The sequence below is a fragment of the Harpia harpyja genome, chromosome 3 (genome assembly GCF_026419915.1).
Source record: "Harpia harpyja isolate bHarHar1 chromosome 3, bHarHar1 primary haplotype, whole genome shotgun sequence".
NCBI classification, from domain to species: domain Eukaryota; kingdom Metazoa; phylum Chordata; class Aves; order Accipitriformes; family Accipitridae; genus Harpia; species Harpia harpyja.
In genome coordinates this window covers 58,860,270-58,877,662 of record NC_068942.1, presented here as the reverse complement: position 1 = coordinate 58,877,662, position 17,393 = coordinate 58,860,270, and the positions used below count along the sequence as shown (strand labels likewise).

General features: G+C 41.6%; 1 protein-coding gene across 39 annotated transcripts in view; it reads right to left on the bottom strand.

Annotated features, from left to right (window-relative positions):
* The window catches only part of NRXN3 (neurexin 3), a 1,052,972-nt gene that overhangs the window by 685,281 nt on the left and 350,298 nt on the right, over positions 1-17,393 (bottom strand). For 27 of the 39 annotated variants that reach the window (XM_052782846.1, XM_052782845.1, XM_052782867.1 and 24 more), the window contains 2 exons: positions 9,546-9,749; positions 1,377-1,403 (listed from right to left, as the gene is read on the bottom strand). In XM_052782846.1, coding sequence (XP_052638806.1) covers positions 1,377-1,403; positions 9,546-9,749 — 231 coding nt within the window. The remainder of the gene's footprint in view (positions 1-1,376; positions 1,404-9,545; positions 9,750-17,393) is intronic. The other 12 variants (XM_052782851.1, XM_052782857.1, XM_052782863.1 and 9 more) reach the window with 1 other exon arrangement.

The window sequence follows — 17,393 nt, the reverse complement described above, 5'->3', positions numbered from 1 at the left end:
TCCCAAGACCAAGAAACTAACTGCTTCCACTTCCCTACAAAGTAGGATCTCGATCAGCTGGCAGTGACTAGGAGGGAAAGCTGATCTATTATCTGCTTATGTGTGTATTTTTTTTTTTCCTATTTGCAACCACAGAGAATCTTTTAAATTTTGCAAATATTATACATGGGGAAAAAAACCAAACAACTGCTGTCTGCTCTCTAACACTAAAAACCTACTGTTAGTCCAAAACTATCACAAAGCTGTTAAGAAACTTCTTTACAATAAGATTCTCTTGCTGCTTCTACAATTGGTTCTGCTACTTGAAAGCTCTATATTTGCTTTTGGGGCTGCAACACACTTCTTTCCACCTTCCTGCTAGCTTGGATGGGGCTCGTGAGCAAGAAGACCACAGCCTCTAGAAAACACATGGACCATCCTTGCCTTTTAATCCCTTGTAGCATTTCCAAAGTGATGTTTAGCCTTCCATAAATCTTTCCACATAAAATCCAACACAGAGGATCTACTAGTTCAGGAGTCTGGTTTCAAGTAAGATGAGCCTCAAAGCATACTTGAGAGCTAAACAGCTCCATTCTTTGGGAAGTGCTTTTTACTTTGAGGCCTACATCAACTTCGACCAGCTCTTTGAAGTAGAACAGAAAAGATTTTGTTTGCTCAATCAGTCTAGAATTGGATATGATCTTTCACTATTATTTTTCACAGAGATTTCATAAGCCTTCTTCCCTACTTTTACAGACTGAATAGGATCTTCCGTGACCCAAAGATTCAGCTAGAATTCATTATAGAAACCTAAGAGTGGTAAATGCTATATAAAATGTTATCATGTAACTCTGATAATATACTCAAAATCTAAGATCTAATTTTTCCTTCTATACCCAAATAAAAATGACTTTGAATAAATATCAGGTTAAGTTGTCACCATTCTGAAATAGAGTGAGAGTTTGAGGTGGGGTTTTTTTGTTTTGTTTTTAAAATGTGCATGCCTTTTTTGTAGTGGAGAAGTGCATACAGTACCTGTTGTTATTCTTATGTGGTTCTTTAAAAGTTTTCATAAAGACAACAGGTTACCAGTGAAATATAATATCAGCTCATCAGGTTCCTCAGGTGCTCTTCTGCAAAGCTATGAAATAACAGTTCATCCCCTCCTTGGAGAAACCTAACACAAAATTTTCACATACAATCACATAAGGTCTTCCCTCCTCCCCCCCAGCTTCATATCCCACCCAGCCCTTCAATTTCAGAAGATTTTTTTTTTTTTTTAAAGAAAAGGAAAAAAAAGAAAAGAAAAGAAAAACAGCTTCTAAAACAGCAAAGAAAATAAAGTTATTTTAATATATATAGAAAGAGAACAAAATGAAACTTGAGGGAAAACTTACTGGCGTTACAGTTTATCCTGATACAGTCTAGATGGGGAAAAATAAATGAAAGATGAAATTGCATCCTTCAAGGTAACAGCTGCAGACATCCAAAAACAATCAGTCCACCCTTCCGGGGACAGACACACGCAAAGAGATGTGGCCATTTTATACTTATATACAGTCTGTACAAGTTCAGGAGTGGGTGTATATGTACAGTATATTCTACATAAATATCTGTTACATAAATATATATATACACACACATATATATACACATATGTATAGAGAGATATACCAATATACATATATATCCACATGTTGACACAGAAAGCTATTTTCTTTTTTTAGAAACCTATGCATCTAAGAGTATCTTCTACTCCAGACCATGAATTGATGTGAATTACAATAAAAAAATTGATAATTAAGGCACAAAAAATGTCCCTCAAAATGCAAGTCATACTCCAGTGTCCTTTTGGTTTTTAAAGACCTTTAGCAATTTCTCTAAGAAGCTTGAAGCTCAAAGTCAACCTTTACACATGGTTTCTTTTGAATTAATTCGTATTGTTATTGCATAAATACACCATCTGTCAAACACAGAATACCTGTAAAATCAGCCTGTGAGATTTGTTGGTGCAATATTTAACCCTTTCCAGCTCTCCCAAAGACAGACCCTCTTCTCATTCCCCCAATGCCAGCCCAGAACACTTTTTAATATGTGCACAGACACATTTGACACTGTCCATTCAGGTGAGGAAAGGGTTAATTACGGCCCAGCTGTGTCCTATCATAAAATGGCCACTTGCAAACAGCTAACCGCACGAACGCCCAGCCCAGATTTCAGCTAGTTCTGGAGGTTGGGAATAATTCTTTTTTGCTTGGCGGGGGAATGGAGATTTCTTTCAAGGGTCCCCAGCCCTGCCAGTTCCTCAGAGCCCAATCTCATCTTGCTATCTGAACGCCAAGACTGAATGGGATGCTAATAACGTTCAGGGAGAAGATGAAATGGGCAGTGAAGTGGCAGATGTGGGAACCTTTGCTGGCCCTGATTCATTCAGAGGTTACAGGCAAGGGAGGGACAAAGAAGGGTACATGGAGAGAAAAATAGAGTTACACGTGCGGAACCTAATAAATGGTAACTGACGAGTCTGCTTTTGCAAGTTGAGGTAGGAGAGCCTGAGCTAGAGGGCTTCTGAGCATTGCTTTTCTCATTTAACACACTAATGCTCAGCATATCTCAGGATACAACCTGTAAGAGGATCTTTTGTTTATAAATGCCTACTTACAGCCTTGTGAACATCCAATACTATGGTGTCTGACATGGGTGAGAGCTATCATATCACTGCTATTGCGTATCTTGGGCCATGCTGAACTTCTCTCAGGAAATCAACGCCAGGAATAATAGCAACATGCTACTGGACACCCTGTCTGGACAGCTAAAGCTTTGGCTAGCAGGGACAGTCATATTTATTACAGAGATATGGCCCAGCAAGAGGGATTATACAGAATGGCAGAGAAATATAATGCAGTTTGCTGCTTAACTGGACCAATTTTATGTTTACTCAGACAGATGTGGGAAAATTTCAGCAGCTGAAACTAAATGCAGTTCTTAAAAAATGATAGAGGGGAAAGAATAAGAGACTATAAATAAAGAGCTGTAATGAGCCGGGACACACGAATCAGGAGCAGCATAGCCAGAGAGAGTCTGTTTTCAAGCAGAACTTCTCTTGAGAAAATCTGGGTTTGGTTTTGTGCGATTAGGTTTGTCATGTGTCGTCAACCGCAACAGAAAAGTGGGAGCAAACAGCCCTGGAGAAAGTGGTACGATCACCATACAGTGGTGGCTATATCCCTTACAGGAGCTGGGTGGGGTAAGGGGAGCTCTGAAGTACATGCTGGGGAACTTCCCTCTATGACCTGATGGAGAGTGAGAGCAAGAGTGAGAGAGACTCCCAAGTCTCACTGCAAGCAAGTGAGATCAAGAGAGTTGTTAGAGCTGGAACAACAGGGGAATTTCTTATGGGCTAAACAGTAAGTGTGCTGGAAAGGGAAACATGGCTGGTCCTCAGCAATGTTCATCAAAGTTAGAAACTAAAACCATCGCTGTGTTATTGATGTCTGCAGAGAAGTTTTGCATTTTTAATTTTTTGTTGCAGCAATACAGAAATAACTACACGTCCCAGGGCTTACCCTCAGGCTGAGTCACTGACTGTTCCAGGTGAAGGGATTGATATTTCAAACTGAAAACGAGTGTAGCCCTTATCCTGGCTGCTAGATTTCTATTTCAAAGGACAATGAGAGACCAGGCCACTGAGGGGGTTGCCCTGACAACTACGATGGCACTATTAGATCTCCAGACTCTGCAAGCACGAAGGCTCTGCAATACCATATGCCAGGCAGAAACGCCCAAGCACACTCCAGAAGAACCAGCTCCTGAACCAGGCTTAGTCCAGCTGGGTCAGTGGGGATCCCACATGGCAGCTAAGTGAGTGCATCTGCCTGCGCTGGTACACCAGCACTACCATACTCTCCACACTACATTCAAAGAACAAGCATAGGTTTTTTGTTCTTTTCCTTAATTGTGAGCCTTGCCCAAAGCAACCAAAACAAATTTCCAATCATTAATACATGAAGCTGTTTTCTCCCTCTTACATCAGTTTTTAGAAAGGAAGAAAATACCTATTTTCCTCTAAACTAGTACACCACCACAAATCCAAAACAGTAAGGTGCACGTTTAGCCTGGTCTTTGTGCTCAAAAAAGCAGTAGCTGGGGAATTCAGGAATAATTTAAAAAACTGCTTGGGATTCCTCCTGCACAGCACCAGGGCAGTAAGACTTCTAGTAATCGTCATCTGGGGCTCTCAGCCCTGTTACCAGCTTCTAATGATGAGATTTGCTTTATTTAGGTATAGCTGCATTCCTGACTCAAAAGAGGTTTTCCCTTGCTTTAGGTTTTGAAGATGAGTATACCTAAACAGCTGTAAATCCAGTCACCTGCCAGTTCAGCAGTTGGATGAGGAATCTAGAAGACAGCAGTAAAGTGAAAACACAGTCTGTAACTGCATGGGGAGCAGGATGAGCTGGGAAAACCTTCTACAGTTACTTTCATTCATTATTATTCCTAATGTAAACCAGAATCTGCTTTCTTAGTGCTCAGATGGAAGGTTTTCCAGAGCACATCACCTGGGAAATGGGACAAAGACCCTCTCCTTGCAAAAGGTTAAATAGCTCCACTGCATTTACCTAACACTAGGGATTCATTGTTTGAATGGAAATATCTTTAGTAGCAGACAGAAGTCTCTACAAATTAGGCCTGTGTTTCTTACCATTTGTACCTTTGTGCCTGAAAATAGTGATATTTACTTGACACTGCTAAGGCCCCAGGCTGTTTTTCCCTTGAATCAGAAAAGAAAGTCACCTTCGCTGTGTGAGGACAAAGTGTTTGTTCCTTTTGATGAGCATCCACATGTGGCTATGGAAGAGCACTTTAAGGCAAGACTAGGACAAGAAAGATAATGGGGGCCTGACTATTTCTAAGCTCACTGCAGGGAAACCAGATTAGGTCCTGTGCACACTCCTACCCCAAGTTATAGTGTAGCTCCTTGCCTCTCTCCTACTTGCATGCAGTTTGACTGTGCACCCACCTGTAACTGGCAGCTGACAAATATTTTTGCAGGTCTGTGGCAAAAAAAAAAAAAAAAAAATCAAGGGCCTTTGTATGTACTGATTATAGAAATTTATTAATGAGAAATAGTGTGAATGGGCATACACTTGCAGGTCTGAGTGTATGATCTGCACAAAAGGAAATTTGGCATAGAAGTTCACGTACGTGTGAAAAAGAAAAATAGGAAATATGCCTGCTCTGTTTGTTTGTGGGAATGACAAGAGAAACTTTACATTTTGGAGAGGCAAAGATGTCTCTGACACTCTTGAGGAGATACCCTAGGAAAAGATAGGCAAGAGGGATGATTATACTTCTTTATAAGAGAACTGACTCAGATTAACAGGAGGCAGGAAGTATTTATTCTAGTCACCAGTGACCTGAAGATAAGCCAGTCCAGGAAGAAAAAAACCCTGGAATATTCTTTAATAAAAGTCAGTGACACTATAACCCTCCCATGCATCAATGGGAGGAAAAGTGTGAAGGTGGATCTCCCTATCAGACCAGCCATTTCTTTCCCTTTCTGTACATCTTCTCAGCACCAGAAATTATTCCCAAGCACGTTCCAAGTCATGATTTGCTTAGTTTCTCTCTCTCTCCCCTTCCACTCTAGACCCATTTCTTCAGAGTCATTCTCAACAGAAGTGAGATCTGTATCACATTTGGACTTCCAATCTTCACACAACAAACACTCAAACTACTGTGAGACATGCTGTCAACATGCAGATTGCAGTGCCTCGGGCACCCACACGGGAAAAGTCTGAAACAACTTCCTTGCCCCTCTTTCTTAGAGAATTATTCATTACTGCTCTTCCTTTCCCTCCCACCTTCTGCAGCAAGCACCCAGCTGCCCGTGCCCACCCACGTCTGCTGTATGATGTAGCTATCCCCTGTTTGGTTTGGACACTGAGTGCTGAGGAGGTGAGTGGGATATGCCAGCCCCTGCAGGCTGCTCTGTACGCTCTGTTCTCAGGGCTGTTTGCTGTGCGGGCCGCAGGCTTCAGGCCTTTGAAGGGTTGAATACCATCTTTTGATTTACCATGGCTGATGGGGTATGGGAAAGCTTTACAACTGAAATACACAGAAGAGTTAAGGAAAAAAAAAAAGAAAAAAGAAAAAAAACCAACATAGGAAAGACCTTAATAACCACACAAATGATAATAAGTAATCAAATGGAATAGATCAAAGAGAGAAGAGACAGCTCTTAGTAACAGTATTAAATGACTTATAAGAAAAGCACAATTAAATAACTTACCACTCAAAACAGTCTTTGTTTATATGCATCTGTCATAGGTTAGGCACTCGGGGGTATGCTGACTCATAGCTAGTCAGCACTGAGCATACTCAGGTCTTCAGAGGTGGTGCTGATGACTGTTTCTCACTGGTAAGGGGATTTTGGCAGGGTCAGATAATGAAGATTTGGTTCTTGTTTGTGACATTTTGGCTATGAAAGTCTCCTTACAGAGTTAGATGTGAGTTACAGTAAACAACTGAAAATGAATGGCTGTGGTAAAGTCATTGCTCCTCAAATTCTGTTTCTTCAACAGCAAGGTAAGTTTGCCATTTTGACAGAAGGAAAGTCCTGCTTCAAGGAATATATCTGACAGCTTTATAAATCTGAACAGAAGAGAGGTGAAGCTCAATCCAGGTTCCAACAGTCTAAACTACCCTTCTGTTTAGCTGGGCATAGAGGAAGAGTGCTGACAGGTTTCCACTGATGCAGCCTGTAGTCACTTTTGGGGGAAGACTCAACCTCACACAAGTTTCTAGCTGAAAAGCTGGCAAATCTGGCATACGCATTGCTTCAGTCCCTGCAACTACACAAAAATAGCCTTCAGCTAACACAGGGTTTGGTTTACAGATTTTGTCCCTGTATTAAGCCATCAATGACATCTCTTTCTAAACATGTGTGGACCATATGTCAATTCTTTTGACATAGCCATGTCTTTTAGATGCCAGATAGTAAGAGTTGAACAGTCCACCTCTAGGCTAGGTGGTGGCGCAACAGACCCCAGTGAGTGTTAAAAGTGACCAATGCCAGTATTGGGAAAATATTGTCTGCCAGCATGATATAAGGCAAACTGGAAAGGAAAGACTAAGCTGTAAAAAATTGTAAGTATATTCAGGGTAATCTAAATATAGCCTCCTCGTATTCACATAGGGTCTAAGTCTAGAAGGCCTTGAACACCCAAAAGGAGCAACTCCCCCTATTCTCATTGATTTTAAAGGAAGATGAAGATATAACAGAATCGAACAAGTGGTACCTTTCTCAGAAGAAAAAGTGATAATTTTTGATGAAGTCTGACAGTTTTCATGCTGTAGTACTTTTCATGTGAGAGTATCAAAGGTGATAGAAGCGGTACTTACTACAATACTACCACATCCCTGGCAGGTTGCCAAGTATTCTCTCTTCAACAAAGAAAGGAACTAAGGCATGCAAGGTAAAAGAACGGGCTCTGGGTTACAAGGTGGTAGTGAAGAGCTAAGCAGATACTCAGCTGCCCCATCACTACCCCAACAGAAGCATGCCACTGCCAATCTTCCAGTGATTAAGTTTATCCTCTGAGAAAAAAATGGCTAGCAATAATTGCCAAGAAAGGAAACGGGGGGGGGGGGGGGCGGGGGGGAATCTCATTTTGCCAGATTATTAGCACAGAAGAAAATGCAGACACACACATACATATATATATACACAGACACGCACTGGAGTTTTGTGAAAGATTCTCTTTGCACATGTAAGAATGGTCAACAGCAATTCTTTTGAGCTGTTCTCCAGAGAAACCCTGCAAATCTATGAAATTTTCCTTCACTGTAAGTCAATATAGGTAGAGATGGCTATCATCAGAGTGCTGTTTCTCTTTATGTGAGAAATTACTGTCATAGCTGAAGTTGATCTATTCCCTCTGTCCTCTAGGCCAGTCTGGACAGCACAACAACTGCTCCTATGCTAGCCAGACACTCAATAGTGTTTTACACTTCTTCAGTCAAGCTAAGCAGAGCATATATGTATTCCAAACAGGAACTCTATAAGACTGCATTTTCTTTTTTTTTTTCTTTAATAAAAAGCAAGGGTTTCTATAGCCCTTTAGATGGAGACTCTTTGCTTTTAAGAGATATGAACTCGTTTAAGTGCATCTTCTTCTCTTCACTTTCCTATTCCAAAAGCTGATATTAGGGTCTGACTTGCACTTTCGAAGCCAAAAAGACACTAGAAGCAATTTTAAAAAAAACGAGCTAGTTCCAGAGGACAACTGCTGGACAACATATTGCCCACGTGAGGATGAGGAACCCTAAAATCACCACTCAAGCTCATCTGTGGTGGAGCAAGACCTTGATAAACTTACCATATCTAGCTAGGACAGGAGTTAAAAACCAAGAACCATTACACAGGTATGGGTGTATTACACTTTTTTTGCCCTCTACAGACATGGTTTGCTCCTGATATCACCAGAGTAGGGCTTTGAAGATGCTGATGCTGTTAGCTCAAGAAATGCGAAACCTCGTCCCAGTGGGGCTTAGAATTTTGGAAGCTGACACAAGCTTTCACAGACCATGCATGCGTCTTCATATAGGGTACCCTACATATTAGAAGAGGTTTAACATTTCGCACTATCATGATAGTTCTGCCTCTTTGACTCAGAATCTCTTCTTAGTTATATTTCTGGATTCAAATGAAGCAACAAGTTGCATCACTGAAAAGTGAAAGAAAGCTTCAACTCGTTTATTTACATTCTTTTAAAAGGCTATTTGTCATTCAGTACAATACTTAAAGACTGGCAAGAAAATGGATTGAGGCTAATCTAATAGCACATTCACTCAAATTTTTTTTATTGTTGTTATTGTTGGACTTGTTTCTAGTTGTCTTTTTTTATTATTTTCTGGGAAAGTGTAACTCTAAGGAGACAGAACACAACCCTTTGGGATGGGGGGATGCACTTTTATTATTGTTGCCTTCATTTTAATAAAGACACAATCAAAAAAACACAGGCTTTTTTACTAGATATAAAAAGCCCTAAAGGCTGAAACAGATAGCAATTGGAAAATAGAAATAATTAGCAAATTAGTAAAACAGACCAAGCTGTATCAAACGCTGCCAAATTCTGTAAAGGGCATGGGATTCACAGGACTTCTGCTTGCCACTATATCCATTTTGCTTCCCTCCCACGTTTGGCTTCGACTGTTTTGAGTGATGCTGGATGAATGAGGGATGTAACTGATCAAAAGATGGACCAAGCAGCATGTCTCACACAGAGCTCACCAGTCCCAGATCAAGAAAGGAAACTTAAAAACTTAAAGACTTAAAAACCAACACTGTCCATAACAAAGAACTGACAGCAAATCTTCATGCAGCAACACAGAAGAGAATTTCTCTCTGCAAGAGAATATCATTACGAAGGTCTTGGCAGTTATTTTAGAAATCAATCCAATCCAGTCAAACCAACAGAAATTAAACAAAATTATTTAAAAAAAACACTAATCACAAGCCCAAACTAATAGTGAAGGGGCAGTGGAAGGTTTTTATACGATACCTAAATTGACCATAAGTTTGACACGGCCTCCATCCAGCTCCAGACGCAGAGTGTCAGCAGAGTCTCGTGAGGTGGTTGCCATCAACAGCCCATAAGCACGCTGGGACATGAAACGGAAGGACACATCTTCTGCTTCTGTATGCATGACCATAGGCATGATGATCTTCATGTACATGCTGCCATCATAGCTCAAGATAGAGGCCTCTGTAAGGAATCAGCAAACAATGGCAAAAAAAAGAAAAGAAGTTACACTTCTGTGCGATCTTCACTCCTGAAGAACCCTAACATCTATCACAGAGCACTGTGTTTCCAGAAACCATACCACTCGCCACAGAAAGGTATGTAACTGGGGAAAAACACAGCAACTGTTTAACTGCATCCAGCAACCCTATGTGGCAAGTATGGGCAGTAAACATAAAGATACGGTAATCACCACAACTGGAGGCAGCAGTACCCATGGAGACACAATCCCCAAGGACAAGTGTGTTAGCACAGGGCCATCTTGTGGTAATGAACTGGCAAAGACTCTGTTTTTCACATCTTCCAGAAAATGCAATCTCTTCCATTAGCCCAGCCTTCCTTAGCACTAGCTGTAATGACTACTTTAAATAATGTCTACAACACTTCTACTAGAGCATTTAGTCTTGCCTTTGAAGGCTCAAAGTTCCTATTTCCAGTACTCTTAAGAGCTGTTGCTTATTTAGAGAGGAATTTCAGTCCATTGCTAGCACTTCAAAGAAAAACAACAACTGTATGAAGCAAGTTTCCTAACAGGTCTTTTCTCCATCAGATTTGTGCTGGTTTGTGATTTTATATTTTTCCCCTCCTTACTAACCACTAATGTTAGTAGAGCTCTGCTGACACAACCAATAGCACTGCAATGCAAATGAAGAATGAAACAAACCAAACTCCATTCCAAATTTAAGTGTCATTCAAACACAGGAAAAGTCAGGAGATGGAGGCACAATGACAGCCAGGAGCAGGAAAAGGAAAAAACAGCAAGGAAAGAAATTCTATTTTTCTATCATCTCTGAGGATGTCAAAGAAAATGGGAAGTTCAGCTGAGGAAAGGAGTTGTAGTCCTTAACATTCTCTATTTGTTCAGGGTCTTGCCTCCAGAAACTGATACTCTTCTCTAAGGGGTTAGAATTAAAGTCTTATGATAGAACTGCAGCAACCACTACAGCATGGCAATCATTGTTTCAGTCCGGCAATATGCTCCAAAGCATTTTTATCCACAAAATTTACAAATCTACATAAATATATTAATGCATGAATCAGAGCATCTCTTCTCCCCACAGCCAACCCCTACCAAAGGCAGAGCTGTAGAGATTGCTCCATGTAGGACTTCTACCAGAAAGCTACATATAAGAATCCCAGAGGCTGAAAAAAAAGACCAGTTCAGCTCCCTAGGCACATGGAAGGATTGCTCCATAAAGCACTCTTACCAGTGCCTCATCCAGTTTAGCTAGTTTTCTCAAATGGTTGCGATTCTCACCAGGCACCCCAGACGCAGCCCAGAAAGCTAGCACCTCATCTAATATAACCAACTGTAACAACATGTATTTGGAATCTAGATGTTCTCCTTATGTTTCACCCCTTTATCCCATATTTCCCAGCCAGGCCACTCATGCTGACAGGAGCGGAACTTCTAGAGAGAAATAGCAAGCTTGGCAGAGCCAATCCTTATATCCTTTCAATGCCTAAATGTTAGATGCTAGAGTAGGGTAGATGGATGGGAAACAGGAACAGCCATATGTCCATGCTGGAAAGGTCCCATGGCTGGCTTCACGATGGCCAGTAACAGAACTGCAGTGTGTAATAAATACTCAGAGGTGATAAACAAGGATATAAGTATCAAGCTGATACAGTGACAGAGGAGATGTATACGGTTACAAAACGTTTGGTGGGGATCATTGTGGTTGTGCTCGTGCAGCGACCTACTGCACTAACAGCTGGTATGCAGCACCTCTCTGGTCATGGGACATACAAGCCCATTAAGAAGAAAACATTTCTGGGAGTACCATCAAAGTAAGATGGCTGTGAACAGCATCATCCTTATTCACCCGTTTTCTTAGCTGCACTCCCCACATACTGTCATGGTCTGTACACACAAAGCTCTCTACATGCAACACCCACTCAGCCATACATACACCTTCTGGGTACCGGCTGCCAGTGCTGCCCTAGGGACTCACATCTTCGCTTGGCCAAGAAGCAGAGAAGGAAAGCAAGCTGCTTTTTCAAGGTGGGGGAATGGTTTCTTCTATTCAAAGCACAATTCTCTTCCCCCTCACGTCTGCACCTCTTACTTGCCACCCACAGCTGCAAGCTAGAACTAAATGTACTGTATATTATACATACACTCAAAGGCAATGTGTATGTACACACAAACCCTCCTTGCTCTCTTTCCTCTCTCTCTCTGCGAATTGTATTAGAAAACGCAGTCAAGCATGAAATGGCTCTTTTGACGCCTTCAGCTCAGATGTGCCTTGCATGAAACAGTTGCTTGCTCTAGCGCCTGAATAGCCGTGAGAAGGGGGTTGGAGGATATCAGGACTACGAGTGGGAGTAGCTGACACAAGTGCCCCAGCTTGCTGCTTCATTCTCCACAGCGCCATGCATTAGATGCTTTGGAAACATGAGTTTTCTGCAGACACTAGAAGACAACAAACCAAAAGTGTGGTAATAATGAGTCTCTTCCCTTCAAAAAGAATTCCTGTCCTTTAGCTCCACTGATCCCATTGCCAGAAAGTTACTGTCCTTAGAAAGAAATCCCAACCATTATTATACTTATGTAAGACGGACCTGAAGAACACCCAGAATTGCTGAAGATGGCACAAAAGTCTAGACACTGTTTCAACTGACATCCCACAGTAGCCTAAATCAGGTATTACTGTCCCTTCTCTGGGCAGTCTGCTACAAACAGGGAGCAATGAATCCTTGTTACAAATAAGCAGATAAAATTAAATAGCCTGAAATAGTTGAAAGCCTCCACACAACCATAGGAGATGATGAGTTTCTGTTCTTGTGGGTGCCCTGCACTGTCCTCAGCCCGGCCTAGCTTAGACCACCTACGCACTTGACTTCTTTTAAAAATAAAGAGATTTCATTCTCACCTTGCAAGTCTTCACTATCTGGAGTATCTGGGAGCTTTTTCAGCACATCTCCTCGCAAGTAGACCATTCCCTGCAGCTATGAAAATACCCCTTCAGAAGAGGGTATTGCCTAGTAGCAGTCATACAAATAAAACCTATCTCCTTGTCCTGACAGTCCCCAAAACTCGAGGAAAGCATGTTACAGCTGAGCAACACATACAGCAAATCTGCTCAGGGTTGAATGTAACCTGGCAACAACTAGGTGACCTCAGCCTCCTAGGCACATGTGCTGGCAACTTCTGCCTGAATACAGGCATCCATTTGATTGCCCTCAGCCATCTGCAGCAATGGGACTGTAATGCTTTTGTTCAGCACCATAAATATAGGCAGCAGCACAGTTATCCAAGTTGAAAATACATGCACATTCCTTCCACCCTTCTACGTTTAGGGTAGCTATTATACTTGGATGTCTCACAGACACATGCATAGGAGCAATGGGTGAAACCATGTTTGTTTCGGAGACCCACAGATTTGTACAGACAAAAAGATCCAGAGTGGCATTTATTTGTGATCCCAAAGCCAGAAGCTTCATTGCAATTAGCTTGGAGATGGGAAGAGGAAGAAACTGGGTGCTGATTCAAAACTGCCCTGACATAATGCCAGAGATCTGTGAAAATCAATATGTTATTAGGAGCGATTAGGTTCCCAGTCTTGTGCTCTGAGACCCTGCCAGCTTTAATTTTACACTTAGCATCCAAAGGAGCAATTCACTGCTGCTTCCCCACAAGGCTCTGCACAAACCTCCTGGGGAGATGGCAACGGGCATATTCTTAGAATACAGACAGAAAAATATTCAAGACCTCTTCATGCTCCTTCTCCTGCTTTCTAACCTTTCTCTTGTATTCATCTCCATTCTTTGCCTCTTTCCTTTCTTCTCCCTTTTAGTTTTTCTGTAGTCTCCTGTTCTTCCCTGTGGTCTCTTTCCCCTGCCTCCCAGACTACAATATAACTTTTTTCCTGAAATTTCCAGAAAGATGACAGTGCAAAGACAAGGAAAAAATATCCTCCCTTCGCAAAAAGTTTAGCTGAAGTCACCAATGACAGCAGTTCAGGGCACACGACATATTCCCCCAGCTACATTTGCAAGAGTCAGCTATCGCCACCCACTCCCACCAAACAGAGCTTCCAGAAACAAGCGTCACCAACTGGAGAGGCACGAGACGCCTGGCAAGGAGCAACTGTGTAAAACAGGTTTGCTGGTTCAAAACTATGAGGAAATAGACACCAAACGTTTCCACCTTCTCACAAAAATTCAAATATCCTTAAAGAAAAAGTGCCAAAGCTTTGTATCCACAAACCAGACAAAACTTTCCTGTAGGCCTTACACAGCACACCTCTTTCCCTCCTATATCCACTAGCAGACACATGGCCACAAATAAAAACAGCCTTGATTTTCTGAAAAACAAAATTACACTTAAAACAAAAACCCCAAACAAACAAACAAACAAATCAGAACTGAAAAAAAGGCCTAAAAAAAGAAAAAGGAATCCTCATTCTTCTCCAAGTGGATTCCATACAGATGAATTTCAACAACAGAAGTCTGTCACGTAATTTGGGGAGCCTGAATGTAATCACTCAGACTGAAATCTGACTAGTACCCAGGAGATAATGCTCCTTTTTTGGTGGAAAAAATGTCATGGGAACAGAACATGAAATGTCAAGTGCTCCCAAGCACTTATGACCTTGCACATCATCAAGATGGGAGCCAGGAGCTGCAGGGCTCCCAGGGCTGGGCCTTGCTGCCCTGGGGCTGTCCCACACACCCAAGGAGGCCATGACAGACCTTCAGATGGTGGCCGGGTCCAACCAAGAGCTGAGGAAACGTCATGGAGATGAGGCAGGCCTGGGGTCAGGCCGGGAAGTCAATCCGCAGGCCAGGGCTAAGATCAGGTGCCACGATTGCCAGGCAGGACCATGGTGACAGGGATGGGACATGGGCCTGGCTCGGCAGGGCCCATGGCCAGGCAGGGCTGTGGGGAGCTGGAGACCAGCCCCGCTGTGGCATCGCTGGGGCAGGGGCTGATGGCCCCAGGGGGCTGACATGGGCTTCTGGGCTGTGGGCAGGCTGGGGAAGCCCCAGGGGGCTGACATGGGGTCCCAGACCATGTGCAGGCTGGGGGAGCCCTGGGGGCCAGGCAAGGCCTGTCGGTGCCCTACGGGCCTTGGTGGTGTGCAGCCACGGTACTGTGCTCTGGCACTGCTCCTTGCTGACCCAGAAAAAAAGTCCGCGTTTACTAAATGCAGTATGATACCTTTTGCAGCAAATTGGATTTTCCCTGGATGTCTCCCATCTAGGTGCCACTGGACCTCACCTGTAAATGTAATTCACTAGCGCTGAGAGGGACAACAACAGAAAACACAAAACCATCTTTCAATACCCGCCTAAAGAGTACCATTGTATTAAAATAAGAATGGGTTTTATTAGTCTAGCAAAATACCCTGCAATTAATATCACTAATCATCCACTGATAGGTTTATTGTGCTAGGAAAAACAAAGCTATTCTGCTTTAAATATTTCAGCCTGACAAGATGTCAATAGCACTGGAAACTCTTATTTATGAAAACTCTTATTTATGAAGATAAAACAGTTAAAATCTTGGACACGTATAACCACAGAAACGTAAAGAACCTGGACTGGTTTTGCTGTTTTTGACAGTGCTTAATCTCCATCACAGACCAAAGTATTTTTGCAACATCAATCCCAATTTTTATTTGCTTCAAATTAAGATGACGCCTGCCTTCCCTACTTCCAGTGGGTATACAGCTGCTTTACAAAAGGACCTTTGTTTCTGGAAGCTCAGCATACCATTACCCCAGCATCCTCACTCTGTTCTAGACTAAGTAAACCCCTTTTGTTCAACTTCTCCTAGCTTTTATTTTCTAAAACTTGTCTCTTCTGCTTCTCACCTCCAGCTTCTCTCTGATTTGTATACTACTTTCTTAAATTCAAATGCTCCGATTTGAATAGCATACATCAGTTAAGACCAAACGGGCACTGAAAGTGGAATAATTACATAAGACATCTTTATCGGTACAATGTGTACAAAATACTTCCAAATGAGCAGCAAATGAGAAAGATAATAGAGCTAGCTTCAAGGCATTCACCACATTTTCAGGGATGCAAAAATAGTGGTGAAGCAGTAATAATAAGTGTCACTTATAAGGCCACTGCTATAGACAAAAATTGCTAGCAGATGTTTACATAGGCCAGATGACATCCAGATGAATATTTTTCATGAAACACATTTTTTCAAAACCTTGCAAAATTTATTTAATAACATTATTTAAACATTGCATTACTTTTAACATACATTTAAGTCTGAAAATAGCCCAGAATTGCAGGTTGGTTCATATAAAATAAGAAATTCCTGAAGAACACCTGAAGTGCAAACCACACCTATTTATTTATCTAGAAAGTCAGAACAGAATAAATACCCTATTCACCACTTCCCTTTCCATACCACTGTCTCCTCCCTGTTCCAGTATCTTATGTATTTCCTGTCCCCTTCCTTTGTGGTTTTTCCAAACACAAGCAGAAACATCAAATTACTGCAGAAAAAAATATCACCTAAGTATCCACAAAATGGAAGACATACAAAAATCTAGGCAAAGGCGGCAAACTAAGAGCCCCAAGCAACACATTTATATGAAAGTGCAGGGTTCAGTGCAAGTACTATAATGTCCTTTTTCAGACAAAAAAAATATTCAGCTTCATTCATAAAGTTTAGACTTTGAAATGACTTTTGTTATGAATGGAAGCATTTCTGAATTTTTTTCAGAACTACACAAATTTATTTTTTTTCTGAATCCAAAATTAACACCTTGCTTTTCTAGTTCAATATTATAAGGAAGTTATATAATACCAAAATCCTGTAAACTGGTCTTGAGAATTTTCTGCTCAATGTGGGCAAAATCTCAAGGAACTAGTTAAAACTGTGAAGTTTCCACCATTGTAAGGGAAAATCGCATCAGATTTTTTACTGTCTACAACAAAAGCTTCAATAGAGACCTTCTAAATTTTAAACTGACCTAGAAAAGGCATATTAGGATCCAGGATCCCAAATCTCCCTCCATTATAAACCTCACAAGCCTTTGCACTCTGGATTCTAGTTTTGTTTAACTTCTGTAATGAACCAACTCTCCAGCTCCCAAGGCTAACCTGTGGCTACCCTACGAAGAAGTATGTACCAGCTTCCATCAGAATCAGGCTTGGTATGTGCTTCCTCTCCTCCTGTGGTCACCACACACAAAAGAGGATAAGTTAATTAAGGGGTGTTGTCAGGTGGGGAGTTACAAAAAAAAAAAAAACAAAAAACCAAAACAACAAAACCCCAGCCTTTAATTCACAATGAAAGGTATTATCTAATAAACTTTGCATCTCCCTTCTTCGGGCTGTAATCATAAAGAACTGGGCTAGGGAGGAGCTGTAAGAGCACTGGGTAGCACAGTAGAAATATTTGCAGACAAAGGAAACTGTAGCTTGTAAATGTTATTGCTAGCCCTGGGAGGTGATGAGCGAGTCTATATTGCCATACTGAAGCTTGGCAGAGACACAAGGGGAACCAAGAAGGAGCACGTGGGCTCTTCAAACTTACTCCAAATGTCACTCTAACATTTACAGAGCTGTTTACAACTATTTGGGAAGAAATCTCTGGCAAGAAGGCTAAGGGTAGAAGAAGAATTGCTCCTCAAA